Raw genomic sequence first — 24,124 nt, forward strand, 5'->3', positions numbered from 1 at the left:
GATGCCCATGATGCCTGCATGTGTTGCTTCTGGCTCCTTCCCTCCAGTTCCAACTGCCACACTCTCCCACACTAGTGTGGCAGGGGGCCCATCACCCTAGACTTCAGAGGGCTGCCGGGACCCTGGCTGGGCCTGGGGGTGTAGGGCTACCCTGCCCTTCCCCACCTGGAACCTGGCATAGGTGACAGCCAGCAAGCAACGACCTGCTCCCACCATGCACCACAGGAAGGGGGAACTGCTGCCCAAGATGGACAGGAGGTGGCACTCAACAGGGTGACTTCAAGCCCAAAAGCTGCCCAGCCTCAGTTCCGTCAGGGACAGAGGGTGGATGAGCAACAACCTCCAGGCCCCTCGTGGGGGTGGACAGCTTGGTGCACAGAGGCAGTTTTCATGGCACAGGGAAGCGTGGCGGGGGTGAGGGGGGTGGTCCCTAGGGGGTTCTTTACCAGCAGGGGGCACAGGAACCGTGGGGACTTGGGCATGGGGCCATCGACTTTGTGCCCAGCCAGCTAGGCCCTGTGCAGGGAGACGGGAGGAGGGAAAAGCAGGCCCCACCCCTCAGAAAGGAGGAAGGTTGGTGTGAAACATCCCGGGTACACTGAGCGTTGGGTACGCTCCTGCTGGGAGCTGGACAGGCCTCCCATGTGAGGGCAAACAGGCCGACAGGAGACACGGCTGTCGCTCATCTTCCACATGGGATAACAGGATCAGAGTCAACCTGGGCGGCCATAGCCAGAACCCAAACCTCCATCCCACCTCTTGGCCAGCTTCCCTAGTGGGAACACTGGTTGAACCAGTTTCCTCTAAGATTCTGGGAGCAGGACACCCCCAGCGATAAGGAGAGGAACAGGAATCCTAAAGCCCTGAGCATTGTGGGGTAGGGGGTGCTGTCTTGGTCTCCTGTGCAGAGCTGTCCTGCTTTGAAGCTGCCTTTGCCTCTGGGCACGCGGAGTCGGCTTGCCTTGCCCCCTCCGGATTCAGGCCGATGGGGCCTGAGCCCCCCTGACCCTGCCCGTGTCTCCCTCGCAGCTGGGCGTCGTGTACACAGAAGGTGGGTTCGTGGAAGGCATCAATAAGAAGCTCGGCCTCCTGGGTGACTCTGTGGACATCTTCAAGGGCATCCCCTTCGCGGCTCCCACCAAGGCCCTGGAAAATCCTCAGCCACACCCCGGCTGGCAAGGTGGGAGGGGGTGGTGCCGGACTGGCCCTGCGCTGGGGCGGGTGAGGGCGGCTGTCTTCCTCATGCCAACTCCTGCCACCTGCAGGGACCCTGAAGGCCAAGAACTTCGGGAAGAGATGCCTGCAGGCCACCATCACCCAGGACAGCACCTACGGGGATGAAGACTGCCTGTACCTCAACATCTGGGTGCCCCAGGACAGGAAGCAAGGTCTGCCTCCCCCCTACTCCCCAAAGGAACCTCCCATGCAGCCAGAGCCCCAGATCTACTCCTGGCTTGAGTCTGGGGGCCGCAAAGCTGAACTTCTATGAAATCCCACAGAGGCGGGGAGGGGAGCGCCCACTGCCGTTGCCCAGCCTGGGGCAGGGCAGCGCCTTGGAGCACCTCCCTGTCTTGGCCCCAGGCACCTGCTGCACAGGGACAGGGGACCAGCTGGGGAGAGGGCCAGGCGGGGCGTCTGGGGTCACCAGCCGCTCCCCCATCTCAGTCTCCCGGGACCTGCCCGTTATGATCTGGATCTATGGAGGCGCCTTCCTCATGGGGTCCGGCCACGGGGCCAACTTCCTCAACAACTACCTGTATGACGGCGAGGAGATCGCCACACGCGGGAACGTCATCGTGGTCACCTTCAACTACCGTGTCGGCCCCCTTGGGTTCCTCAGCACTGGGGACGCCAACCTGCCAGGTGCGTGGGTGCCTTCGGCCCTGAGGTGGGGCGACCAGCGTGCTGAGCCCAGCCGGGAGGTTTTCCTCAGCGCCCCTCACCCCAAACAACCAGTGGCAGTCCACAGAAAGACCCAGAAGCTGGAGTAGAATCACGAGATGCAGGAGGCCCTTGGTAGCCGTAGTAAAATAAAAGATGCTGCAGAGGCCAGGAGAGGTGGCTCCTGCCTGTAATCCCAGCACTTTAGGAGGCCCACACAGGTGGGTCACTTGAGCGCAGAAGTTCAAGACCAGCCTGAAAATCACAGGGAGACCCCCATCTCTACAAAAAAATTAAAAGTTAGCTGGGGACTGGGCGCGGTGGCTCACCCCTGTAATCCCAGCACGTTGGGAGCCCAAGGTGGGTAGGTCACCTGAGGTCAGGAGTTTGAGACCAGCCTGACCAAAATGTTGAAACCTCTTCTCTACTAAAAATACAAAATTAGCCGGGCGTGGTGGCAGGCGCCTGTAGTCCCAGCTACTCGGGAGGCTGAGGCAGAAGAATTGCTTGAACTCAGGAGGCGGAGGTTGTGGTGAGCCGAGATCATGCCACTGCACTCCAGCCTGGAGAACAAGAGCAAAACTCTGTCTCAAAAAAAAAAAAAAAAAAAAAAAAATTAGCCAGGCGTGGTATCTCATTCCTCTGTTCTCAGCTACCTGGGAGGCAGAGGCAGAAGGATCGCTTGAGCCCAGGGGTTCAAAGCTGCAGTAAGCCGTGGTCGTGCCACTGCACTCCAGCCTGGGCGACAGAGTGAAGCCCCATCTCAAAAATAAGAGGCTGTGGGACAGGCAGACAGGCTGAGGCTCAGAGAGAAACCAGGAGAGCAGAGCCCAGTGAGAGAGAACAATACCTTGAGGCAGAGACAGCTGTGGACGCAGAAGTGGCAGGACACAGACAAGAGGGACTGGGCAGGGGCAGGAGAGGTGCATGGGCCTGACCATCCTGCTCCCCACAAACACCACCCCCTCCAGCACCTCACCAACCCAACCTCCTGGGGACCCACCCCCTTTAGCACCCCACCCGACTGAACCTCCTGGGGACCCACCCCATACAGCACCGCACCCGACTCAGCCTCCTGGGGACCCACCCACTCCAGCAACCAATGAGACCTAGTCTCCTAGGGACCCACCCCCTCCAGCACCCTACCCGACCCAGCTTCTTAGGGACCCACCATTTGCCAACTGGGGCTCTGCCATGGCCCCAACTCTGTTGAGGGCATTTCTGCCCCACCCATGCTGATCTCCCCTCCTGGAGGCCAGGCCTGGGCCACTGGTCTCTAGCACCTCCCCCCCCGCCCTGCCCCCAGGTAACTATGGCCTTCGGGATCAGCACATGGCCATTGCTTGGGTGAAGAGGAATATCGCGGCCTTCGGGGGGGACCCCAACAACATCACGCTCTTTGGGGAGTCTGCTGGAGGTGCCAGTGTCTCTCTGCAGGTCTGGGGATCCCCGTGGGGAGGGCCTGCCCCAAAGGTTGAGAGGAAGCTCAAACGGGAAGGGGAGGGTGGGAGGAGGAGCGTGGAGCTGGGGCTGTAGTGCTGGGGTGTCCTCATCCCAGCGTGGGGTGGGCGGAGTGGGGAGCGGCCTTGGTGACGGGATTTCTGGGTCTCGTAGACCCTCTCCCCCTACAACAAGGGCCTCATCCGGCGAGCCATCAGCCAGAGCGGCGTGGCCCTGAGTCCCTGGGTCATCCAGAAAAACCCACTCTTCTGGGCCAAAAAGGTAAACGGAGGAGGGCAGGGCAGGGCTGGGCAGGGCGGGGGCGGAATTAATACCCGGGTGGGGGCCGTCCACATTTCCATTCTTTATCCTGGACCCCGTCCTTGCCTTCAAATGGTTCTGAGCCCTGAGCTCTGGCCTCACCTACCTGCTGGCCTTGCTCCTGCCCCCAGGTGGCTGAGAAGGTGGGTTGCCCTGTGGATGATACCGCCAGGATGGCCCAGTGTCTGAAGATTACTGATCCCCGAGCCCTGACGCTGGCCTATAAGGTGCCGCTGACAGGCCTGGAGTGTGAGTAGCTGCTCAGGTTGGCGCATGGGGTCTCGAGGTGGGGGTTGGGGGGGTACTGCCAGGAAGTACTCTGGAGAAGAGAGGAAGGTGCCAGAGCTGCGGTCTGGTCCTGTCGCCAAGTAGCTGATGTCTCCCCTCGAAGGCCCCAGCTGTAAGGGAGAGGGGGAGCCATTTCTTCTTTTTTTTTGAGATGGAGTCTCACTGTTGCCCAGGCTGGAGTGCAGTGTCGCGATCTCAGCTCACTGTAACCTCCGCCTCCTGGGTTCAAGTGATTCTCCTGACTCAGCCTCCCATGCCACCATGCCCAGATAATTGTTTTGTGTGTTTAGTAGGGATGGGGTTTCACCGTGTTAGCTAGGATGGTCTCGGTCTCGGGACCTCGTGATCCGCCCACCTCGGCCTCCCAAAGTGCTGGAATTACAGGCGTGAGCCACTGCGCCCGGCCCCTTCTTTATTCTTATCTCCCATGAGTTACAGACTCCCCTTTGAGAAGCTGATGAACGTTTGGGGCCCCCTCCCCCACCTCATGTATTCATATGCAGTCATTTGCGTACAATTTTAGGGAGATTCATAGACCTCAGACCAAGAGCCTTTGTGCTAGATAACCGTTCATTCATTCATTCAGCAAACATTTACTGAACTGCAGCACTGGAGCCTCCAGCTCTGCTATACTGTACCCCGGGAAGGCCTGGGGACCGCTTCCACAAACACCTCTGCATGTCAGCCTTACCAGCTTGCTAGGCTAAGGCTGTCCCTCGCTCATTCTTCTATGGCAACGTGCCATGAAGCCAAGTCATCTGCACGTTTACCTGACGTGAGCTCAACTGCACGGGCTGGACAAGCCCAAACAAAGCAAGCCCCACGGCCCCGCTAGAAGCAAAGCCTGCTGTGCTGGGCCCCGTGACAGCCGGGCCCCGCCTGCCTCAGCAGCCACTGGGTCCTCTATGGGCTCATCCAGGGGTCTGGAGTACAATGCAGACCTCGCACCATTTTTGGCTGATGGACTGGAACCCAGCCCTGAGAGAGGGAGCTCCTTCTCCATCAGTTCCCTCAGCAGCTTCTAAGTTTCCTCCTTCCCGATTCAGGCCCAGCAAAGAGAGAGAGGAGAGGGAGGGGCTGCCGCTGAAGAGGACAGATCTGGCCCTAGACAGGGGCTCTCAGCCTGGGGACGTGTGGCAGGCCTGGAGACATTTGTGATTGTCACGGCTGGGGAGGGGGTGCTCCTGGCACCTCGTGGGTCGAGGCCGGGGATGCTCTAAACATCCTGCAGGGCACAGGATGCCCCCGATGGTGCAGAATCAACCCTGCCCCAAGTGTCCATAGATCAGAGAAGGGAGGACATAGCCAATTCCAGCCCTGAGAGGCAAGGGGCAGCTCAGGGGGAAACTGGAAGGTACAAGAACCTGCTAACCTGCTGGCTCTCCCACCCAGACCCCATGCTGCACTATGCGGGCTTCATCCCTGTCATTGATGGAGACTTCATCCCCGATGACCCCATCAACCTGTACGCCAACGCCGCCGACATCGACTATATAGCAGGCACCAACGACATGGACGGCCACATCTTCGCCAGCATCGACATGCCTGCCATCAACAAGGACAAGAAGGAAGTCACGGAGTAAGCAGGGGGCACAGGGCTCAGTGGCGACCCGAGCGGGAGGGCCGCCGGGAAAGCACTGGTGAGGGGGCCAGCCTGGAGGAGGAAGGCACTGAGTGGAGGATTGGGAGTGAGGAAGTTAGCACCAGTCGGGGTGAGTACGCACACACCCTCCTGTTGGCACAGGCTGAGTGTCAGTGCCTACTTGATTCCCCCAGGGAGGACTTCTACAAGCTGGTCAGTGGGTTCACAACCACCAAGGGGTTCAGAGGTGCCAAGACTACCTTTGATGTCTACACTGAGTCCTGGGCCCAGGACCCATCCCAGGAGAATAAGAAGAAGACTGTGGTGGACTTTGAGACCGATGTCCTCTTCCTGATGCCCACCGAGATTGCCCTAGCCCAGCACAGAGCTAACGCCAAGTGAGGATCTGGGCAGCGGGTGGCTTCTGGGGGCCTTCCTGGGGTGCTGCACCTTCCAGCTGAGGCCTCGCTGTGGGTGGCTCTCAGGTGTCTGGGTTGTCTGGGAAAGTGGTGCTTGAGTCCCCACCTGTGCCTGCCTGATCCACTTTGCTAAGGCCTGGCAAGACTTGAGGACCTCTTTTTACCTCCCAGCCTATAGGGGTTCACAAACCCTATGATCCTCTGCCCTGCTCAGCCCTGCACCCCATGGGCCTTCCCACTGGAGAGTTCTTGAGCTACCTTCCATCCCCCCATGCTGTGTGCATTGAGAGAACACTGGACAATGGTTTCTATCCACTGACTCTTATGGGCCTCAACTTTGCCCATAATTTCAGCCCACCACCACATTAAAAATCTTCATGTAATGATAGCCAATTATAATAAAAAATAAGGCCAGACACAGTGGCTCATGCCTATAATCCCAGCACATTGGGAGGTCAAGGTGGGAGGATCACTTGAGGTCAGGAGTTTGAGACCAGTCTGGCCAACATGGCAAAAACCCATCTCTACTAAAAATACAAAAATTATCCAGGCATGGTGGTGCACACCTATAATCCTTGCTACTCAGGAGGCTGAGGCAGCAAAATTGATTGACCCAGGGAGGTGGAGGTTGCAGTGAGCCGAGATTACGCCACTGCACTCCAGCAGGGGCAACAGAGTGAGACTATGTCTCGAATAAATAAGTAAATAAATAATAAAAATAAAAAATAAGTTAGGAATACGAAAAAGATAGGAAGATAAAAGTATACCTAGAAGTCTAGGATGAAAGCTTTGCAGCAACTAAGCAGTACGTTTAGCTGTGAGCCTCCTTTCAGTCAAGGCAAAAAGGGAAAGAGTTGAGAGCCTATACCTTGTCCAATCTAATCGAAGAATGCACATTCACTTGGAGAGCAAAATGTTTCTTGATACTGAATTCTAGAAGGAAGGTGCCTCACAATGTTTTGTGGAGGTGAAGTATAAATTCAAGTGAAATCGCGGAACCCGTGAATCCATGAATTTGGTTCTCAGTTTTCCCTTCCCTGGGTGGAAGAAGCCCCATCTCTTCATGGGAATTCCCCAGACACTTCCCTGCCGGCTGCCCGGGACCTCCCTCCAAGTCCAGTCTCTGGGCTAATCGGTCCCCAGTGAGCACCCTGCCTACTTGGGTTGTCTCTCCCCTCCAGGAGTGCCAAGACCTACACCTACCTGTTTTCCCATCCATCTCGGATGCCCGTCTACCCCAAATGGGTGGGGGCCGACCATGCAGATGACATTCAGTACGTTTTCGGGAAGCCCTTCGCCACCCCCACGGGCTACCGGCCCCAAGACAGGACAGTCTCTAAGGCCATGATCGCCTACTGGACCAACTTTGCCAAAACAGGGTAAGGTGTGGATTGAGTGCAGGGCGGAGGGCCACAGCCAAGAAGGGCCTCCCACCACGAGGCCCTGTTCCCTCACTTGCCAGTGGAGGGACTTTGGGCCAGTCACTCAACCTCCCCCTGCGTCGGAATCCATGTGTGTTTATGGGATAAGAGCTACTGGCAGAGCCCCAAGCCCGTGCACGTGCACAGCCAGTGCCCAGTATGCAGCGAGGGGCATGGTACCCAGGGCCAGCTCAGAGGGCGGGGATGGCTCAGGTGTGCAGGTGCAGAGCAGGGCTTCAGCCCCCAGGGAGTCCCCAGCCCCCGCACAGCCTCTTCTCACTCTGCAGGGACCCCAACATGGGCCACTCGGCTGTGCCCACACACTGGGAACCCTACACTACGGAAAACGGCAGCTACCTGGAGATCACCAAGAAGATGGACAGCAGCTCCATGAAGCAGAGCCTGAGAATCAACTTCCTGCGCTACTGGGCCCTCACCTATCTGGCGCTGCCCACAGTGACCGACCAGGAGGCCACCCCCGTGCCCCCCACGGGTGACTCCGGGGCCCCCCCCGTGCCCCCCACGGGTGACTCCGGGGCCGCCCCCGTGCCCCCCACGGGTGACTCGGAGGCCGCCCCTGTGCCCCCAACGGGTGACTCTGAGGCCGCCCCTGTGCCTCCCACAGATGACTCCAAGGAAGTTCAGATGCCTGCAGTCATTAGTTTCTAGTGTCCCATGAACCTTGGTATCAAGAGGCCTCAAGAGTAGGACCCCAGGGGCTCCCCTCCCATCTTGAGCTCTTCCTGAATAAAACCTCATTTCCCTGTCGGCGTCTTTCTTTGCTTCCAGGCTAAGCTGCAGGATCTGTCTGTCAATGGCAGGCTTGCTTTTTCATGCCCAGCTCGTCTATCTTTGGCCAGAGGCGGCCTCAGGTTAACCTCTGTAGTCCTTTGACACAACCCTTGGGTCTTGGGCACCTTCCTTTCTTGCAGCCACCATGATGGTGCAGGCTCCAGCCCCTCCCTGGCATTTCCTGCCATGGACCCGGCCCAACCATCTCCCCAGGGTACACTCCTTCGTCTGTGTGAATATGGTGTTTAGAGACCCCAATCTGGTCACCAGGGGTGGTGCTTGCTCCTGGGATTTCTTTACTGCTAGGGCTTTGGAAGAGACAGAGCCAGGAAATAAGTATTTTTTTTTTAACCAGTAAAAAAAATATATATATATATATGAGGCTGGGCACAGTGGTTCACACCTGTAGTCCCAGCACTTTGGGAGGCCGAGGCAGGAGGATCACTTGAGGTCAGGAGTTGGAGACTAGCCTGGCCAACATGGTGAAACCCCATCTCTACTAAAAATACAAAAAATTAGCTAGGTGTGGTGGTGTGCACCTGAGGTCCCAGCTGAGGCAGGAGAATCGCTTGAGCCCGGGAGGTAGAAGCTGCAGTGAGCCGAGATCGCACCACTGCACTCGAGGCTGGGCAACAGAGCAAGTCACCTCTCAAATAATAATAATGAAAGTATGAATTCATACAGGTATTTCACAGTTGTAAGATTGTCAGGTTTTACTTCTCTGATTTTACACTTGTTTCTTTCTCTGCTTATGCTGAAAGTCTGGATTCGACAGCACCAGCATAATTGATGTTCTTTTTCCTATAACATGCATATGCTAGTTTTGAAATATAAGATAGAGGCTGGGTGCAGTGGCTCACGCCTGTAATCCCAGCACTTTGGGAGGCCAAGGCGGGCGGATCACGAGGTCAGGAGATTGAGACCATCCTGGCTAACACGATGAAACCCCATCTCTACTAAAAAATACAAAAAAAAGCCAGGCACGGTGGCGGGCGCCTGTAGTCCCAGCTACTCGGGAGGCTGAGGCAGGAGAATGGCGGGAACCCGGGAGGCGGAGCTTGCAGTGAGCCGAGATCGCGCCACTGCCCTCCAGGCTGGGCGACAGAGCAAGACTCTGTCTCAAAAAAAAATAAGATACTGCAATAAATCATATAAGTTATATTTAAAGTACATGAATTTAAATAACAAATTATAAATTATATAAAGTAATATATGATAAAATATTTAGACTACTAAGGATCATTTAAGATTGGTTTGCTCATTCTCCTTAAATTATCCCACAGAATAAACAGTTGTGCCTCCAGGTCCCTTAAGTAACTCTATGGTTAAGCCATTTACCGATACACAGTTAGAACTTTGGGGTTTTTTTAGTCATGCAGATGTAGACACTGACCTAAGACTTTTTGTTTTTTACTTTGAGACTTGAGTTTCACTCATCACCCAGGCTGGGGTGCAATGGCATGATCTTAGCTCACTGCAACCTCTGCCTCCTGGGTTCAAGCTGTTCTCCTGCCTCAGATTCCTGAGTAGCTGGGCCTACAGGCGTGCGCCACTACACTTGGCTGATTTTTTTGACTTTTAGTAGAGACAGTTTCACCATTTTGGCCAGGCTGGTCTTGAACTCCTGACCTCAGGTGATCTGCCCGCCTCAGCCTCCCAATGTGCTGGGATTACAGGCATGAGCCACTGTGCTCAGCCCCTACCTAGGACTTTTAAGCGGATGTTTCTCTGTCTGAAAACAAAGTTTAAGTGTTCCTTTTAGAGCAACCTGTAAACAGTTAACTGTAGACCCTGATATTTGTTGTGCCATGAACTTCTCATCCATAGTTTTGCTGAGTGAAAGTATTGGTGGGAAATGGGAAATTCAGAGAGGCAGGCACGGGTCCAGGCCACACAGCTGGAGAGCGGCAGCATTGGTTGGGACCTGTGTTGGATTTGCAATTCTGCCTTGTGTGATGTAACCTGGACTTCATTAAAATTAAAAATTTATGCTCTGCAAAGACACTATTAGGAAAACAAAGACAAGCCACAGACTGGGAAAACATTAGCAAAAGACAGGAGTTGGAGACTAGCCTGGCCAACATGGTGAAACTCCATCTCTACTAAAAATACAAAAAATTAGCCAGGTGTGGTGGTGTGCACCTGAGGTCCCAGCTGAGGCAGGAGAATCGCTTGAGCCTGGGAGGTAGAGGCTGCAGTGAGCCGAGATCGCACCACTGCACTCGAAGCACTGTTATCCAAAAATACACAAAGAGCTTTTAACACTCAATAAATTTTAAAAAAACCTGATTCCACAATGGGTCAAAGGCAGACACCTCACCAGAGAAGCTATACGGGTGGCAAATAAGCATCTGAAAAGTTAACCTAGGTTGGGTGCAGTGGCTCACACCTGGAATCCCATCATGTGCGGAGGCCAAGGCAGGAGGATCTCTTGAGCCTAGTTAATTCAAGACCAGCCTGGACAGCATAGCAAGACGCCATCTGTATTTTTTTCAAAAAGATACCCACATCGTATGTTGTCAGGAAAATGCAAATTTAAACAGTGAGCTACCACTGCATACCTGTAAGAATGGCCAAAATCCAGAAAATTGGCCAAACACCAAATGCTGATGAGGACGTGGAGCAACCAGAACTCTCATTCAGTGCTGTTAGGAATAACAAGTGGTACAGCCACTTTAGAAGACGGTTTGGCAGTTTCCCAAAAAATAATGCCTATTTCTTCCATGTGATCCAGCACTCTGATTCCTTAGGATTTGCCCAACCTACAAACAGGTGTTTATAGCTGTAAACAAAAATAAAACTCCAAGCCCGGCAACTGACTGAATGGAACGCCCTCTCGGCCAGGGGAACCCAAAGGAACCTGAAGGTTCAGGCCATGATGAGCAGTAGGGGTTGGACATGCCTCATTGTACGGTCTTCCCTTTGGAATTCAGGCACAGCTGACCAGCTTTAAAACAGAGACCTTAAGACTGACAGAACAGACTCTGTAGAAATAAGATATCAAATTCCAACCTGACTGTAGTATAGCATCACATGACAGATAGCAGGTCATGAAAGAAATTGAAATATTTTACCCCAAAATGTGTTTCTTTGACATATTTTGGAATGGCCCTGCACAGCTATCTCTTGTGGAGGAAATTTGCATTCTGTGGAGAATCTCCTTCCCTTACCAGGTCATTTCTGAGGAGTCCAGCACCTTTTAGAGGTCTGAGAGGGAACATTTGCCATCTGTTGTCTCTAAGGGAAGCCATCTATGAGACTTCATCTACATAACAAAAATCTTGGGCCAGGCACGGTGGCTCATGCCTGCAATCCCAGCACTTTGGGAGGCCGAGGTGGGCAGAGCACCTGAGGTCGGGAGTTTGAGACCAGCCTGACCAACATGGAGAAACCCCAACTCTACTAAAAATACAAAAATTTAGCTGGGCGTGGTGGTGCATGCCTGTAATCCCAGCTATTCAGGGGGTGGAGGTAGGAGAATTGCTTGAACCTGGGAGGTGGAGGTTGCAGTGAGCAGAGATCATGCCATTGCACTCCAGCCTGAGCAACAAGAGTGAAACTCTGTCTCAAAAAAAAAGAAGAAAGAAAGAAAGAAAGAAGAAAAAGAAAGAAAGAGAAAGGAAAGAAAGAAGAAAGAAAGAAACAGAAAGAAAGAAAGAAAAAAGAGAAAGAAAAGAAAGAGAAAGAGAACCTTGGTCTTCACAACCTTTTAACTTAACCAAGACTCCCCCTTCTATTGATTCCAGGGTTTTTGATAATAACTTTTTCAACCAATTGCTAATTAGAAAATCTTTGAATTCACCTGTGATTTGTAAGCCATCCCAAACCCTCTCACATTACTGATTTATGTCTTATGTCCCCCTGAAATGTATAAACCCAAGCCGTAACTCAACTGCCTTGGGCACATGTTCTCAGGAACTCTTGACGCCATGCCTCTGGTTATAGTCAATCATATTTGGCTCAGGATAAATCTCTTCAAATATTTTACAGTTTGGGTTTTTTGGTCAACATAGCAGATGTTTATAGTAGCTTTATCCATAATTGCCACAACCTGGAGGTAACCAAGATGTCCTTCAGCAGGTGAATGGATACAATACATCCAGACAATGGAATTTTTTTCAGGTCTAATGTTGCGGGATGCAGAGGACCAGACAGACCAGTACAGGTGAATACAGGAGGATATTTATTTTAAGGTATGCACCGGCTCAGTGGATTCACATCCAAAAAGGTGAGCCTTGAACAAAGACAGAGTGGGGTTTTTATAAGCAGGCTTACAAAAGCAAAACAAAGGCAGTCCATCATAGAGTGCATAACTTGTGGCCTTGCCTAGCTGGTGGCCTTGTAGCTGTGTCAAAAGAAAAACAAGAACTGGCTAAATACAAACATTTGTAAAACATAGTCATGCTTAAGAGGCCAGGGAAAGGAGTAACAGTAAAGGAATTTGTCCTTCTCTCTGTTTTTCCTCAACCTTGCTCTGGAGGTGGGGGGCTGTCTGGAGCCCATTCCTTTGCCCTTGGCTTTTTGGACAGCGTTATCTTATAACTGTCCTTGAAGTGAGCTGCTAAGCAGAAGAAAACTTGTTTCTTTTTCTTTTTAGCCCTCCTACATTTTTCCCTGCTTCGAGACCTTTTATAAAAGAAGTTTAATAGAAGGCCTCACTATTACTTAATTCTGTGTGAAGAGACAAGTTTTCTTCTTTGGGCAAAGGTTGATATTTATGCAGAGCCATCAGCCGAGTGGTAGTTTGCCTAGCTACTATCGCCTCTATAGCTGATTGAATGCTTCTAGCAAGGAGAGGTAAGAGACAAAGGAGTATTAGGCAACTTCCTAGTACAGCCAGAACTACTCCTATTAACGTCTTGAACCCTCCGAAAAATGAAAACCAGTCTCCAAAGAGAGAATCTGGAGGCCACCCTTTCCAAGTTGGAACTGGAACATGGGCGAATTTTCTCATTCTTGCAGTTATTTCTATAATTGCCTTTCCATTGTCACCAGTTTCCGGGCAGCAATTAGTTCGATTGAACTTTCCACATCCTCCTCCTTCCTGGGCAAGGAGGTAGTCTAAAGCTAATCTATTTTGATAGATAGCATTCCTCATTTTTGTAGATTGCTGGGCTAATAGATCTAAAGCCCTTGCTGTTTCATTAGTGATGATCTCAAGCACTATCTAGGATGCAGTTAAGCACGTGAATAGGAGAACAGTTACCCCATGAGCCATCTTCCCCCCAGGTAGCTGGCCCACAGTAGTGAATTATTCTCTCAGGGCGCCACTCATCATCCTTCCAGTCCCCTATGGCTATGTCTTTCTTTATGCTCCTATATCTCTGTTCTCATCATAGACAGGATACTCTAAGTCTTCTCCTTGTCTTAGAGGGATTAAGAAGATGGCCTAATTGTTCCAAGTACACAGGCCCCTGTCCATTTGGCTGGTAACTGTCGGTAGGCCCACGGCCCACAGATCCGAGACCAGAGGGTGCTTGCCAAGTATTTGGAGCTTCAAGCTGATACCAGGTGTGGTTTAGAGAAGAGAAGATAAACGGGAGAATGGATTTGAATGAGGTGGTTTGGGACTATCTTTGCCGCGCCATAAAGTTTTTCCTAATTTTTTACATTTTTGCTGTCCCAAACATGTTAATTCCCCTACTGGGTCTGTAGAAGTTTTTCCCTAGTGAGCAATACAGTATTTCCCGATAATAGAAGTTTTTAAGAGCCAGATGCTTGAAATTGTGGGAGTCAGTTTGCGGGAAGAGTCAGTCAGAGTAAAGTTATCTTGAGGCATTAACTCTTTTGCTTCCCAAGGCCATTGGTCTCCCATGTTAGTCCCTCCACAAACATAACATGAGGAGATGCCCAGTCTGCCAGCAATGTTTTCAGCCATCTGAGCAAACAGGTTTTTGGCTAAAGGGGGAGGCTCAGCAACTTTTGATTTCTATGCTCATAGAATGACTTAAAGACTTGGAATTGCCGCTGGGATGACTTCTTGGTTTGAGTCCTCTTTATAATATACAAATTTACTTTTGTATATTATAAAATTTACTTTTGCATATTATAAAATTTACTTTTGTATATTTGTATAATATACAAATTTATTTTTGGCTGCTGCTTTGTAATGCTGCGGAGTGACCTGTAGTCTATACAGGTACATCTGGCTCTAAGATAATAAGATTTACAGGATTGCAAGTGCTTGACTTACAATCTGGTTTTGTTGGCACTTTGATGAGCAATATTGGCTTCAGCCTCTGTGATGATCGGTCGGTGAACTGTGTTGTGCAGTTCCAGCAAGCTATTGCTAGGGTCTTGGAGAGGCAAACAGGGTGTGCACATACACTTCTGTACTGGCAGTTTGTATAGTACCCTGTAGGACCAGAGATTGTGAGATAGGTTGGGTTCATGGATGTTAACTGACAAATATCGGCTATAGACCCCCCTGGGGGAGACAGGATTGGGTTTGACTTATAAGACTTCCTTTCTTTGACTCAATATGAACCTCAAACCATGTCCTAGGTAAAGACTTAGGGTCATAGCATATATAAGGCTGGCCATTTCCTGGGTCACAAATTGAATAGGTGATCTGATTGTAAGTACAAGTTCCTAGGTGAGTCCCTGTACACTCCTAGTAAGTATAGTATAATAGAGTCTTAGTTATACTGCTTCCTGACCATGTAGTGTGTGTACAATGGGGACACCTTTCTAAGGGTGCTTCTTTTAGCATGGTCAAGGGGGGTAATAACAGCAAAACAATGTACAGCATATTCATATCCAGCAAGGACAGAAGAGGGCCTTGCCTGGGGGAGGAGATTGAGCACAGCGACAGAACAATAGCACCACGGTTAGTAATATAAGGAAAACGACTAGTCCTAAGATTTCTAACCACATTTACTTGCTTGACGAGTCCTCAAGCTTCGGCCGTGCGTAGACTAGTCAGTTTCGGGTGTGTGACTAGAGCGGGGCTTGTCTCCTTAAGCTTCAGCCATGTGTTGACTGGTCAGCCTCCCGAGTGACCAGAGCAGGGCGGTTGTCCTCAGCAGCAGCTTGTTCTCTTCTCAGGATCAGCTGGGTTGGATGATCTGTGTCCTGCTGGCTGGTCCACTTGTTTTGAGCTGCCGCTTTCAGCCAACTGTGGTGGATCCAAGACATAACACCTGCAACTTTAACAGCAACGGGAGTGGACAAGATTACAGTATAGGGCCCATCCCATATGGGTCCTAGAGAAGTTGGATTCCACTTTTTAACCCAAACAGAGTCTCCAGATTTATTTATTTATTTATTTATTTATTTATTTTTATTTTTATTTTTTTTGAGAGCTCTGTCGCCCAGGCTGGAGTGCAGTGGCTCAATCTCGGCTCACTGCAAGCTCCGCCTCCCGGGTTCACGCCATTCTCCTGCCTCAGCCTCTCCGAGTAGCTGGGGACTACAGGTGCCCGCCACCACGCCCGGCTAATTTTTTGTAGTTTTATTAGAGACGGGGTTTCACCGTGGTCTCGATCTCCTGACCTCGTGATCCGCCCGCCTCGGCCTCCCAAAGTGCTGGGATTACAAGCGTGAGCCACCGCGCCCGGCCAAGTCTCCAGGTTTAAAGGGGTGTACTGGGTCTGTTAGGCTTATAGGCATCCTTTCTTGTACTCAGCCATGGACCTCTTGCATGGCTATTCCTAAAGCCTGCATTTGCTTTCTTAAGGTTAATTCCTCTAGTTCCTGGAGATCACCTTTAATTTGACCTATGATTTGGGGTTGGCCAACTGAACAAAACCTCATAGGGTAAATACTCAGTTTGGTGGGGGGTGCACCTGTCTTAGAGGGACCACAGGCAAAACCTAATCTTATCTCAGATGAGTTTCCTGGCAATATTTCTTCAGTAGCTGCTTGAGTGTCCATTTCATGCATTCCACTTTTCCTTAACTATGCAGCCGATAGGCTGTGTGTAACTTCCAGTTTATTTTTAACAGTCTTGTTAAATCTTGTACTATTTCAGCTACAATTGCCGGCCCATTATCTGACTATAAAGACAGAGGCAGTCCAAACCTGGGGATAATATCTTTTCACAGTACTTTAGTCATTTGTCGTGCTTTTTCTGTCCTGATGGGGAAAGCCTCAACCTATCCTGAAAAAGGTGCAAATAAACACTAGCATATACTGATAGCTTCCGGCACGGGGCATTTCGGTAAAGTCTATAAGCAAGTTTTCACAAGGCAGGGGTCCTTCTCCTGTTCGGTTCCCAGAGGGGTTCCTTTTCGCCTCTTTCTGTAACTTCATATACATTAGCCTTCATCTACATACATTCATATACATTAGCCTTCATCTACATACATTCATATACATTAGCCTTCATCTACATACATTCATATACATTAGCCTTCATATACATACATTCATATACATTAGCCTTCATCTACATACATTCATATACATTAGCCTTCATATACATACATTCATATACATTAGCCTTCAGTGAGAAATCTGGAATCCAGATACGGCAGAATCCTGCTGCCTTCAACTTCTAATGTGACCATAGACTCCTGGAGGCCCAGTGAGAAGGAGCCCGGTCTGTTTAGTCCTCACGTCCTTCAGCTCCTGCCAGCCCAATCAAATTAGCATCTGGTTCCTCTAAGGTATGGCAGCCCGGCCTATGGCCTCTTTGTCTTGTGGCCTTGGCCACTCCCCTCATTGTCTTCTGGACATTCATCCTTCCAGTGTCCTTTCCTTTTGCATCTCTCACATTGATCCCTCTCTAGCCTTGGTCAGCTCTCAAATCCTTGTCTAACTTGAACTCCTCCACGTCCACATCTGCGTCCACATCCTCTCACATTGCTGATTTCTCTTTCTACAAGGGCTGCTGCCAACAGATCTGCCTTTTTCTTAAGCCTTTGATCTGCTTCCTTTTTCCTTCCTTAGTTCTCCTGCTCCTACAGTCAGCTGGCGGGGCTGGGCAAGGACAAACCTGAATATAAAATTCAGCGTGTCGGCTGCGCACCAGTCCTTTAAGCTTGGAGAAGAGAGAGATGTTTCTCTTTTTCTTCTCTTCTGTCTATTAAACCTCCGCTCCCAAAGTCCTCGTGTTTGTCCCTGTCCTAAATTTTCCTGGTGCATGACGATGAACCCCACGGTATACAGACCAGACAATGTAGCGGCTTCAAGGGATTTGAGTGAGGAAGGAATGAATCAGTGGAGCCCAGGGGGGTTTTAGAGCATTGAAACTATTCAGGATGATACTGTGGGGACCAAGGGAGAGCTTTCCCCTTCTCCCTCTGAAGGACCACTGAAAAATCACTGACAGGTTGTCTCCTAGGAGAAAGGGCATACATATTTGTTTAATGCGTATACACGGGAACCTTTGAAATGAAGAGCCAACTTCCCGACAGAGCACAGAGCTTAGATACCACCTTGAGGTCCCACAAAGAATGTGGGCTCAGAGCATGGCCAAAACTAGGTTAGGGGCTGGGCGCAGTGGCTCACGCCTGTCATCCCAGCACTTTGGGAGGCTGAGGCAGGCAGATCACTTGAGCTCAGGAGTTCGAGACCAGCCTGGCCAACATGGCGAAACCCCATCTCTACTAAAAATACAAAAATTAGCCAGGTGTGATGGCGGCGCCTGTAATCCCAGCTACTTGAGAGGCTAAAGCAGGAGGATCCCTTGAGCCCAAGAGTTCAAGACTGCAGTGAGCTGTTATTGTGCCACAGCACTCTAGCCTGGGTGACAGTGAGACCCTGTCTCAAGACAAAACAAAAACCCCAAATCTGTGGACTCCGGGTGACTATGACATGTCAATGTGGGTTCATAAAGTGTAACAGCTGTACCCCCTGGTGGGGGATGTTGATAATGGGGGAGACTGGGGTGCGGCGGAGACATACGGGAAATCTCTGTAACCTTCCTCTAATTTTGCTGTGAACCTAAAGCTGCTCTAAAAATGTACATAAATATAAACTGGGGCCTTCTTTTCCCTCTACCCTGGCCCAGCCCTCTCCCCCACCTCCTTCCTCTCCCTGCTGCCTCCCCTCTGCCCTCCCCTTTCCTCCTTAGCCACTGTAAATAACACTGCAGCAAAGGCCTGAGGCAAATGCCTTGGCTCTGGGGCGCCCCAGCCACCTGCAGGCCCCTTATTTCCTGTGGCCAAGCTCCTCCTCCCACCCCCCAGTCCTTTCCCCAGCCTCCCTCGCCCACTAGGCCTCCTGAATTGCTGGGCACCGGCTGTAGTCGACAGACAGAGGGACAGACGTGGCTCTGCAGGTCCACTCGGTCCCTGGCACCGGCCGCAGGGGTGGCAGAACGGGGGTGTGGTTGGTGTGGGAAGCACAGGCTCCACGTCTCCTGGGGGGCTGTTGGATGGGAAGGCTCTGGCTGCCTTCGCCCTGTCCCCATCACTGCAGAGGGCTGTGCAGTGGCTGGAGCTGCCACTGAGTGTCTTGGTGAGGGTGACCTCACACTGGCTGAGCTTAAAGGCCCCATCTGAAGACTTTGTTCGTGGTGTTCTTTCACTTCTCAGAGCCTTTCCTGGCTCCAGGAGTAACACCCGTTCACAGAAAATATGAGTGGCCTCCTCCTCCTCCACAACCTCACACGACCTTCTCCCTTCCCTCCCGCTGGCCTCTTTCCCTCCCCTTCTGTCACTCTGCCTGGGCATGCCCCAGGGCCTTGGCTGGGCCCTTTCTTTCCTCAGGGAAGCCCTCAAGGTTGGGCTAGACTCCTCCCCATCCCCCACCCACACCACGTCCCCCTAAGCCTCTAGTCCTCCTTCCCGGGACACATCAGGCTGGATGGCGACATCTCCCCACCCTTGAATGAGACTGCTTTGTGCTGCTCTGGGACCTGCACCCAGCTTGGACTGCTCGCTCCACGGGCCCCAGGAAAAGCTCGTACAGATAAGGTCAGCCACATGGGTGGGGGGCGCACAGTATGTCACCCTCTCTGTCCCAGAAGTCACGTGCTCGGTCCCCTGTGAAGCCCCTCTGGGGACCTAGGGGACAAGCAGGGCATGGAGACATGGAGACAAAGTGTGCCCTTTTCTCTGACAGTGACACCAAGCCCTGTGAACAAACCAGAAGGCAGGGCACTGTGCACCCTGCCCGGCCCCACCATCCCCCTTCCCACCCGCCACCTTGGCCACCTGCCTCTTCTCCCAGGTAAGCGGTAACCTGCACAGGTGCACTGTGGGTTTTGGGAAAACTGGATCTCCTTGCACCTGAGGGGGTAGAGGGGAGGGAGTGCCTGAGAGCTCATGAACAAGCACGTGGCCTTGGATCCGGCTCCATAAATACCCGAGGTCCAGAGGGAAGGCCACCCAGAGGCTGACGCACACCACGGGGCGCCTGCAACTGGTTGTCTTGGGCCTCACCTGCTGCCGGGCAGTGGCGAGTGCCGCGAAGGTAAGAGCCCAGCAGAGGGGCAGGTCCTGCTGCTCTCCCACTCAATCAGATCTGGAAACTTCAGGCCAGGCTGAGAAAGAGCCCAGCACAGCCCCGCAGCAGATCCTGGGCACTCACGCTCATTTCTATGGGGACAGGTGCCAGGTAGAACACAGGATGCCCAATTCCATTTAAATTTCAGATAAACTGCAAAGAACTGCTGTGTAAGTATGTCCCACGCGATATTTGAAACAAATCTATATGGGCTGGGCATGGTGGCTCACGCCTGTAATCCCAGCACTTTGGGAGGCTCAGGTGGGTGGATCACTTGAGGTCAGGTGTTGGAGACCAGCCTGGCCAACATGGTGAAACCCCGTCTCTACTAAAAATACAAAAATTAGTCAGGCGTGGTGGCCTGTGGCTATAATCCCAGCTACTCGGGAGGCTGAGGCAGGAGAATCGCTTGAACCTGGGAGGTGGAGTTTGCAGCGGGCCAAGATCATGCCACCACACTGCAGGCTGGGTGACAGAGCAAAACTCTGTCTCAAAAAATAAAAAAGAAAAAGGAAAAAATGAAACATATACCAAAAAACAATTCACTGTTTACCTGAAATTTAAATGTAATTGGGCCTCTTGAATTTGCATTTGCTAAGCCTGGTGATCCCATCTACCAACCTCTCTGATGGCGACCTTGTTCCCATTTTACAGAAGGGGAAACGGGCCCAGGGGCAGGGAGTGTGGAGAGCAGGCAGACAGGGTGGAGAGAGGCAGGCAGGCAGTTTGCCCAGCATCGCACAGCTGCTACCTCCTATTCCTGTGCAGGAACTTGAAAGCCGGGCTATTCCACACCCGGGTCCGTGTCCCTCCAGAAAGAGCTGGCAGGCAGGAGCTCTCTCGAGGCATCCATAAATTCCACCCTCTCTGCCTGTGAAGGAGAAGCCACAGCAACCCCAAGCCCCACAGGAAGCTGGAGGGAAGGAGCCAGAAGCAACACATGCAGGCATCATGGGCATCCTGGTGTCGGTGCTGGTGTCGGTGCCCGGCCCAGTCCCTTCCCCCAGCAGGAGTCACACAGGGGACCCCAGATCCCAACCATGCTGTTCTGCCGCCTGCTGTGTCTCAGGCCCTGGGGACTCCTCTCTCCACCTCTGCTGCCTGCTCTCCACACTCCCTGGCCCTGGGACCTCGAGGTTTGGGCAGTGGTCCTGGGCTCCTGACTCAAAGGAGAGGTCACTCTCTTCTTGGGCGAGCTCTTCTTGGGGTGCTGAGAGGCCTTTGGCAGGTCAACACGACCCTTCCCCATTCTCCCACCCTGAGGCCCTCAGGCTGGACAAGCCAAACGAAGCAAGCCCCATGGCCCTGCTGGAAGCAAAGTCTGCTGTGCTGGGCCCAGTGACAGCCTGGCCCCGCCTGCCTCAGCAGCCACTGGGTCCTCTAGAGGCCCGTCCAGGGGTCTGGAGTACAATGCAGACCTCGCACCATTTTTGGCTGATGGACTGGAACCCAGCCCTGAGAGAGGGAGCTCCTTCTCCATCAGTTCCCTCAGCGGCTTCTAAGTTTCCTCCTTCCTGATTCAGGCCCAGCAAAGAGAGAGAGGAGAGGGAGGGGCTGCCGCTGAAGAGGACAGATCTGGCCCTAGACAGGGGCTCTCAGCCTGGGGACGTGTGGCAGGCCTGGAGACATTTGTGATTGTCACGGCTGGGGAGGGGGTGCTCCTGGCACCTCGTGGGTCGAGGCCGGGGATGCTCTAAACATCCTACAGGGCACAGGATGCCCCCGATGGTGCAGAATCAACCCTGCCCCAAGTGCCCATAGATCAGAGAAGGGAGGACATAGCCAATTCCAGCCCTGAGAGGCAAGGGGCGGCTCAGGGGGAAGTGGAAGTTACAAGAATCTGCTGGACCCATCCCAGGAGAATAAGAAGAAGACTGTGGTGGACTTTGAGCGATGTCCTCTTCCTGATGCCCACTGAGATTGCCCTAGCCCAGCACAGAGCTAACGCCAAGTGAGGATCTGGGCAGCGGGTGGCTTCTGGGGGCCTTCCTGGGGTGCTGCACCTTCCAGCTGAGGCCTCGCTGTGGGTGGCTCTCAGGTGTCTGGGTTGTCTGGGAAAGTGGTGCTTGAGTCCCCACCTGTGCCTGCCTGATCCACTTTGCTAAGGCCTGGCAAGACTTGAGGGCCTCTTTTTATCTCCCGGCCTATAGGGGTTCACAAACCCTATGATCCTCTGCCCTGCTCAGCCCTGCACCCCATGGGCCTTCCCACTGGAGAGTTCTTGAGCTACCTTCCATCCCCCCATGCTGTGTGCATTGAGAGAACACTGGACAATGGTTTCTATCCACTGACTCTTATGGGCCTCAACTTTGCCAACTTACAAAATAATTTCAGTCCAAGGCCTCATTAAAGACCTTCATGTAATAATAGCCAATTATAATGAAAAATAAGGCCGGGTGCAGTGGCTCACTCTTGTAATCCCAGCACTTTGGGAGGTCAAGGTGGGAGGATCACTTGAGGTCAGGAGTTTGAGACCAGTCTGGCCAACATGGCAAAACCCCATCTCTACTAAAAATACAAATATTATCCAGGCATGGTGGTGCACACCTGTGATCCCAGCTACTCAGGAGGCTGAGGCAGCAGAATCAGTTGAACCCGGGAGGTGGAGGTTGCAGTGAGCCGAGATTACGCCACTGCACTCCAGCAGGGGCAACAGATGAGACTATGTCTCGAATAAATAAGTAAATAAATAATAAAAATAAAAAATAAGTTAGGAATACGAAAAAGATAGGAAGATAAAAGTATACCTAGAAGTCTAGGATGAAAGCTTTGCAACTAAGCAGTACGTTTAGCTGTGAGCCTCCTTTCAGTCAAGGCAAAAAGGGAAAGAGTTGAGAGCCTATACCTTGTCCAATCTAATCGAAGAATGCACATTCACTTGGAGAGCAAAATGTTTCTTGATACTGAATTCTAGAAGGAAGGTGCCTCACAATGTTTTGTGGAGGTGAAGTATAAGTTCGACTGAAATCGCGGAACCCATGAATCCATGAATTTGGTTCTCAGCTTTCCCTTCCCTGGGTGGAAGAAGCCCCATCTCTTCATGGGAATTCCCCAGACACTTCCCTGCCGGCTGCCCGGGACCTCCCTCCAAGTCCGGTCTCTGGACTGATCGGTCCCCAGTGAGCACCCTGCCTACTTGGGTGGTCTCTCCCCTCCAGGAGTGCCAAGACCTACACCTACCTGTTTTCCCATCCATCTCGGATGCCCGTCTACCCCAAATGGGTGGGGGCCGACCATGGAGACGACATCCAGTACATCTTTGGGGAGCCCTTCGCCACCCCCACGGGCTACCGGCCCCAAGACAGGACAGTCTCTAAGGCTGTGATCGCCTACTGGACCAACTTTGCCAAAACAGGTAAAGCATAGGTTGAGTGCAGGGCGGAGGGCCACAGCCGAGAAGGGCCTCCCACCACGAGGCCCTGTTCCCTCACTTGCCAGTGGAGGGACTTTGGGCCAGTCACTTAACCTCCCCCTGCGTCGGAATCCTTGTGTGTTTACGGGATAAGAGCTACTGGCAGAGCCCCAAGCCCGTGCACGTGCACAGCCAGTGCCCAGTATGCAGCGAGGGGCATGGTACCCAGGGCCAGCTCAGAGGGCGAGGATGGCTCAGGTGTGCAGGTGCAGAGCAGGGCTTCAGCCCCTGAGGAGTCCCCAGCCCCTGCACAGCCTCTTCTCACTCTGCAGGGACCCCAACCTGGGCCACTCGGCTGTGCCCACACACTGGGAACCCTACACTACGGAAAACGGCAGCTACCTGGAGATCACCAAGAAGATGGACAGCAGCTCCATGAAGCAGAGCCTGAGAGTCAACTTCCTGCGCTACTGGACCCTCACCTATCTGGTTCTGCCCACAGTGACTGACCAGGAGGCCACTTCCATGCCCCCCACAGGGGACTCCGAGGCCACTCCCATCCCTGCCATAGGTAACTCCGAGTCTGCCCCTGTGCCCCTCACAAGTGACTCCCAGGCTGCCCCGGTGACCCCTTCGGGTGACTCTGAGGCCACCCCCGTGCCCACCTCGGGTGACTCTGAGGCCACCCCCGTGCCCACCTCGGGTGACTCTGAGGCTGCCCCTGTGCCCCCCACAGATGACTCCAAGGAAGCTCAGATGCCTGCAGTCATTAGTTTCTAGCATCCCATGAGCCTTGGTCTCAAGAGTCCGAAAGGGTGCGACCCCTGGGGCTCCCCTCCCGTCTTGAGCTCTTCCTGAATAAAACCTCATTCTCCTGTCTGGCGTCTTTCCTTGATCCCAAGCCTAAGCTGCAGGAAGGAGTGGACCTCAGTCACCCTTACAGCACCAGGTGGGGGCCCAACCTGTGACCCCATCACCTGGCACAATCCCCAGGCTTTGGGGACGTTGATGGTGCCATCCTCATCTCGAGTGGAGGAGGTGGGCCCAGGGAAGCTGACTGGCAGGCCCAGGAGTGGGAGTCAGGCACAGGTCACTCCAGAGCCTGCCCTTCCCTGAATGGAACCAGGCTGCTGGCTCCCAGGGGCTAGATTCTGCCCCAAATGGTGGGAGGGCCTGGTGGCAGCTGCAGTCAGAGAGGGAGCTGGGGTCTGGCAGGCTGTGGCCTCCTCTGGAC

At 52.7% G+C, this 24,124-nt stretch overlaps 1 protein-coding gene across 1 annotated transcript in view; it reads left to right on the plus strand.

Annotated features, from left to right (window-relative positions):
• Positions 1 to 23,767, plus strand: part of CEL (carboxyl ester lipase) — a 25,356-nt gene extending 1,589 nt beyond the window's left edge. Inside the window, exons 2-13 of the mRNA XM_032165511.2 lie at positions 1,030 to 1,180; positions 1,266 to 1,388; positions 1,666 to 1,863; positions 3,188 to 3,318; positions 3,496 to 3,603; positions 3,774 to 3,891; positions 5,323 to 5,509; positions 5,707 to 5,910; positions 7,113 to 7,310; positions 7,640 to 8,020; positions 19,155 to 19,262; positions 23,223 to 23,767. Coding sequence (XP_032021402.2) covers positions 1,030 to 1,180; positions 1,266 to 1,388; positions 1,666 to 1,863; positions 3,188 to 3,318; positions 3,496 to 3,603; positions 3,774 to 3,891; positions 5,323 to 5,509; positions 5,707 to 5,910; positions 7,113 to 7,310; positions 7,640 to 8,020; positions 19,155 to 19,262; positions 23,223 to 23,670 — 2,355 coding nt within the window. The 3' untranslated portion in view covers positions 23,671 to 23,767. The remainder of the gene's footprint in view (positions 1 to 1,029; positions 1,181 to 1,265; positions 1,389 to 1,665; positions 1,864 to 3,187; positions 3,319 to 3,495; positions 3,604 to 3,773; positions 3,892 to 5,322; positions 5,510 to 5,706; positions 5,911 to 7,112; positions 7,311 to 7,639; positions 8,021 to 19,154; positions 19,263 to 23,222) is intronic.
• Positions 23,768 to 24,124: the final 357 nt, after the last annotated feature.

The sequence above is a fragment of the Hylobates moloch genome, unplaced genomic scaffold, assembly GCF_009828535.3.
Source record: "Hylobates moloch isolate HMO894 unplaced genomic scaffold, HMol_V3 SCAFFOLD_10, whole genome shotgun sequence".
NCBI classification, from domain to species: Eukaryota; Metazoa; Chordata; class Mammalia; order Primates; family Hylobatidae; genus Hylobates; species Hylobates moloch.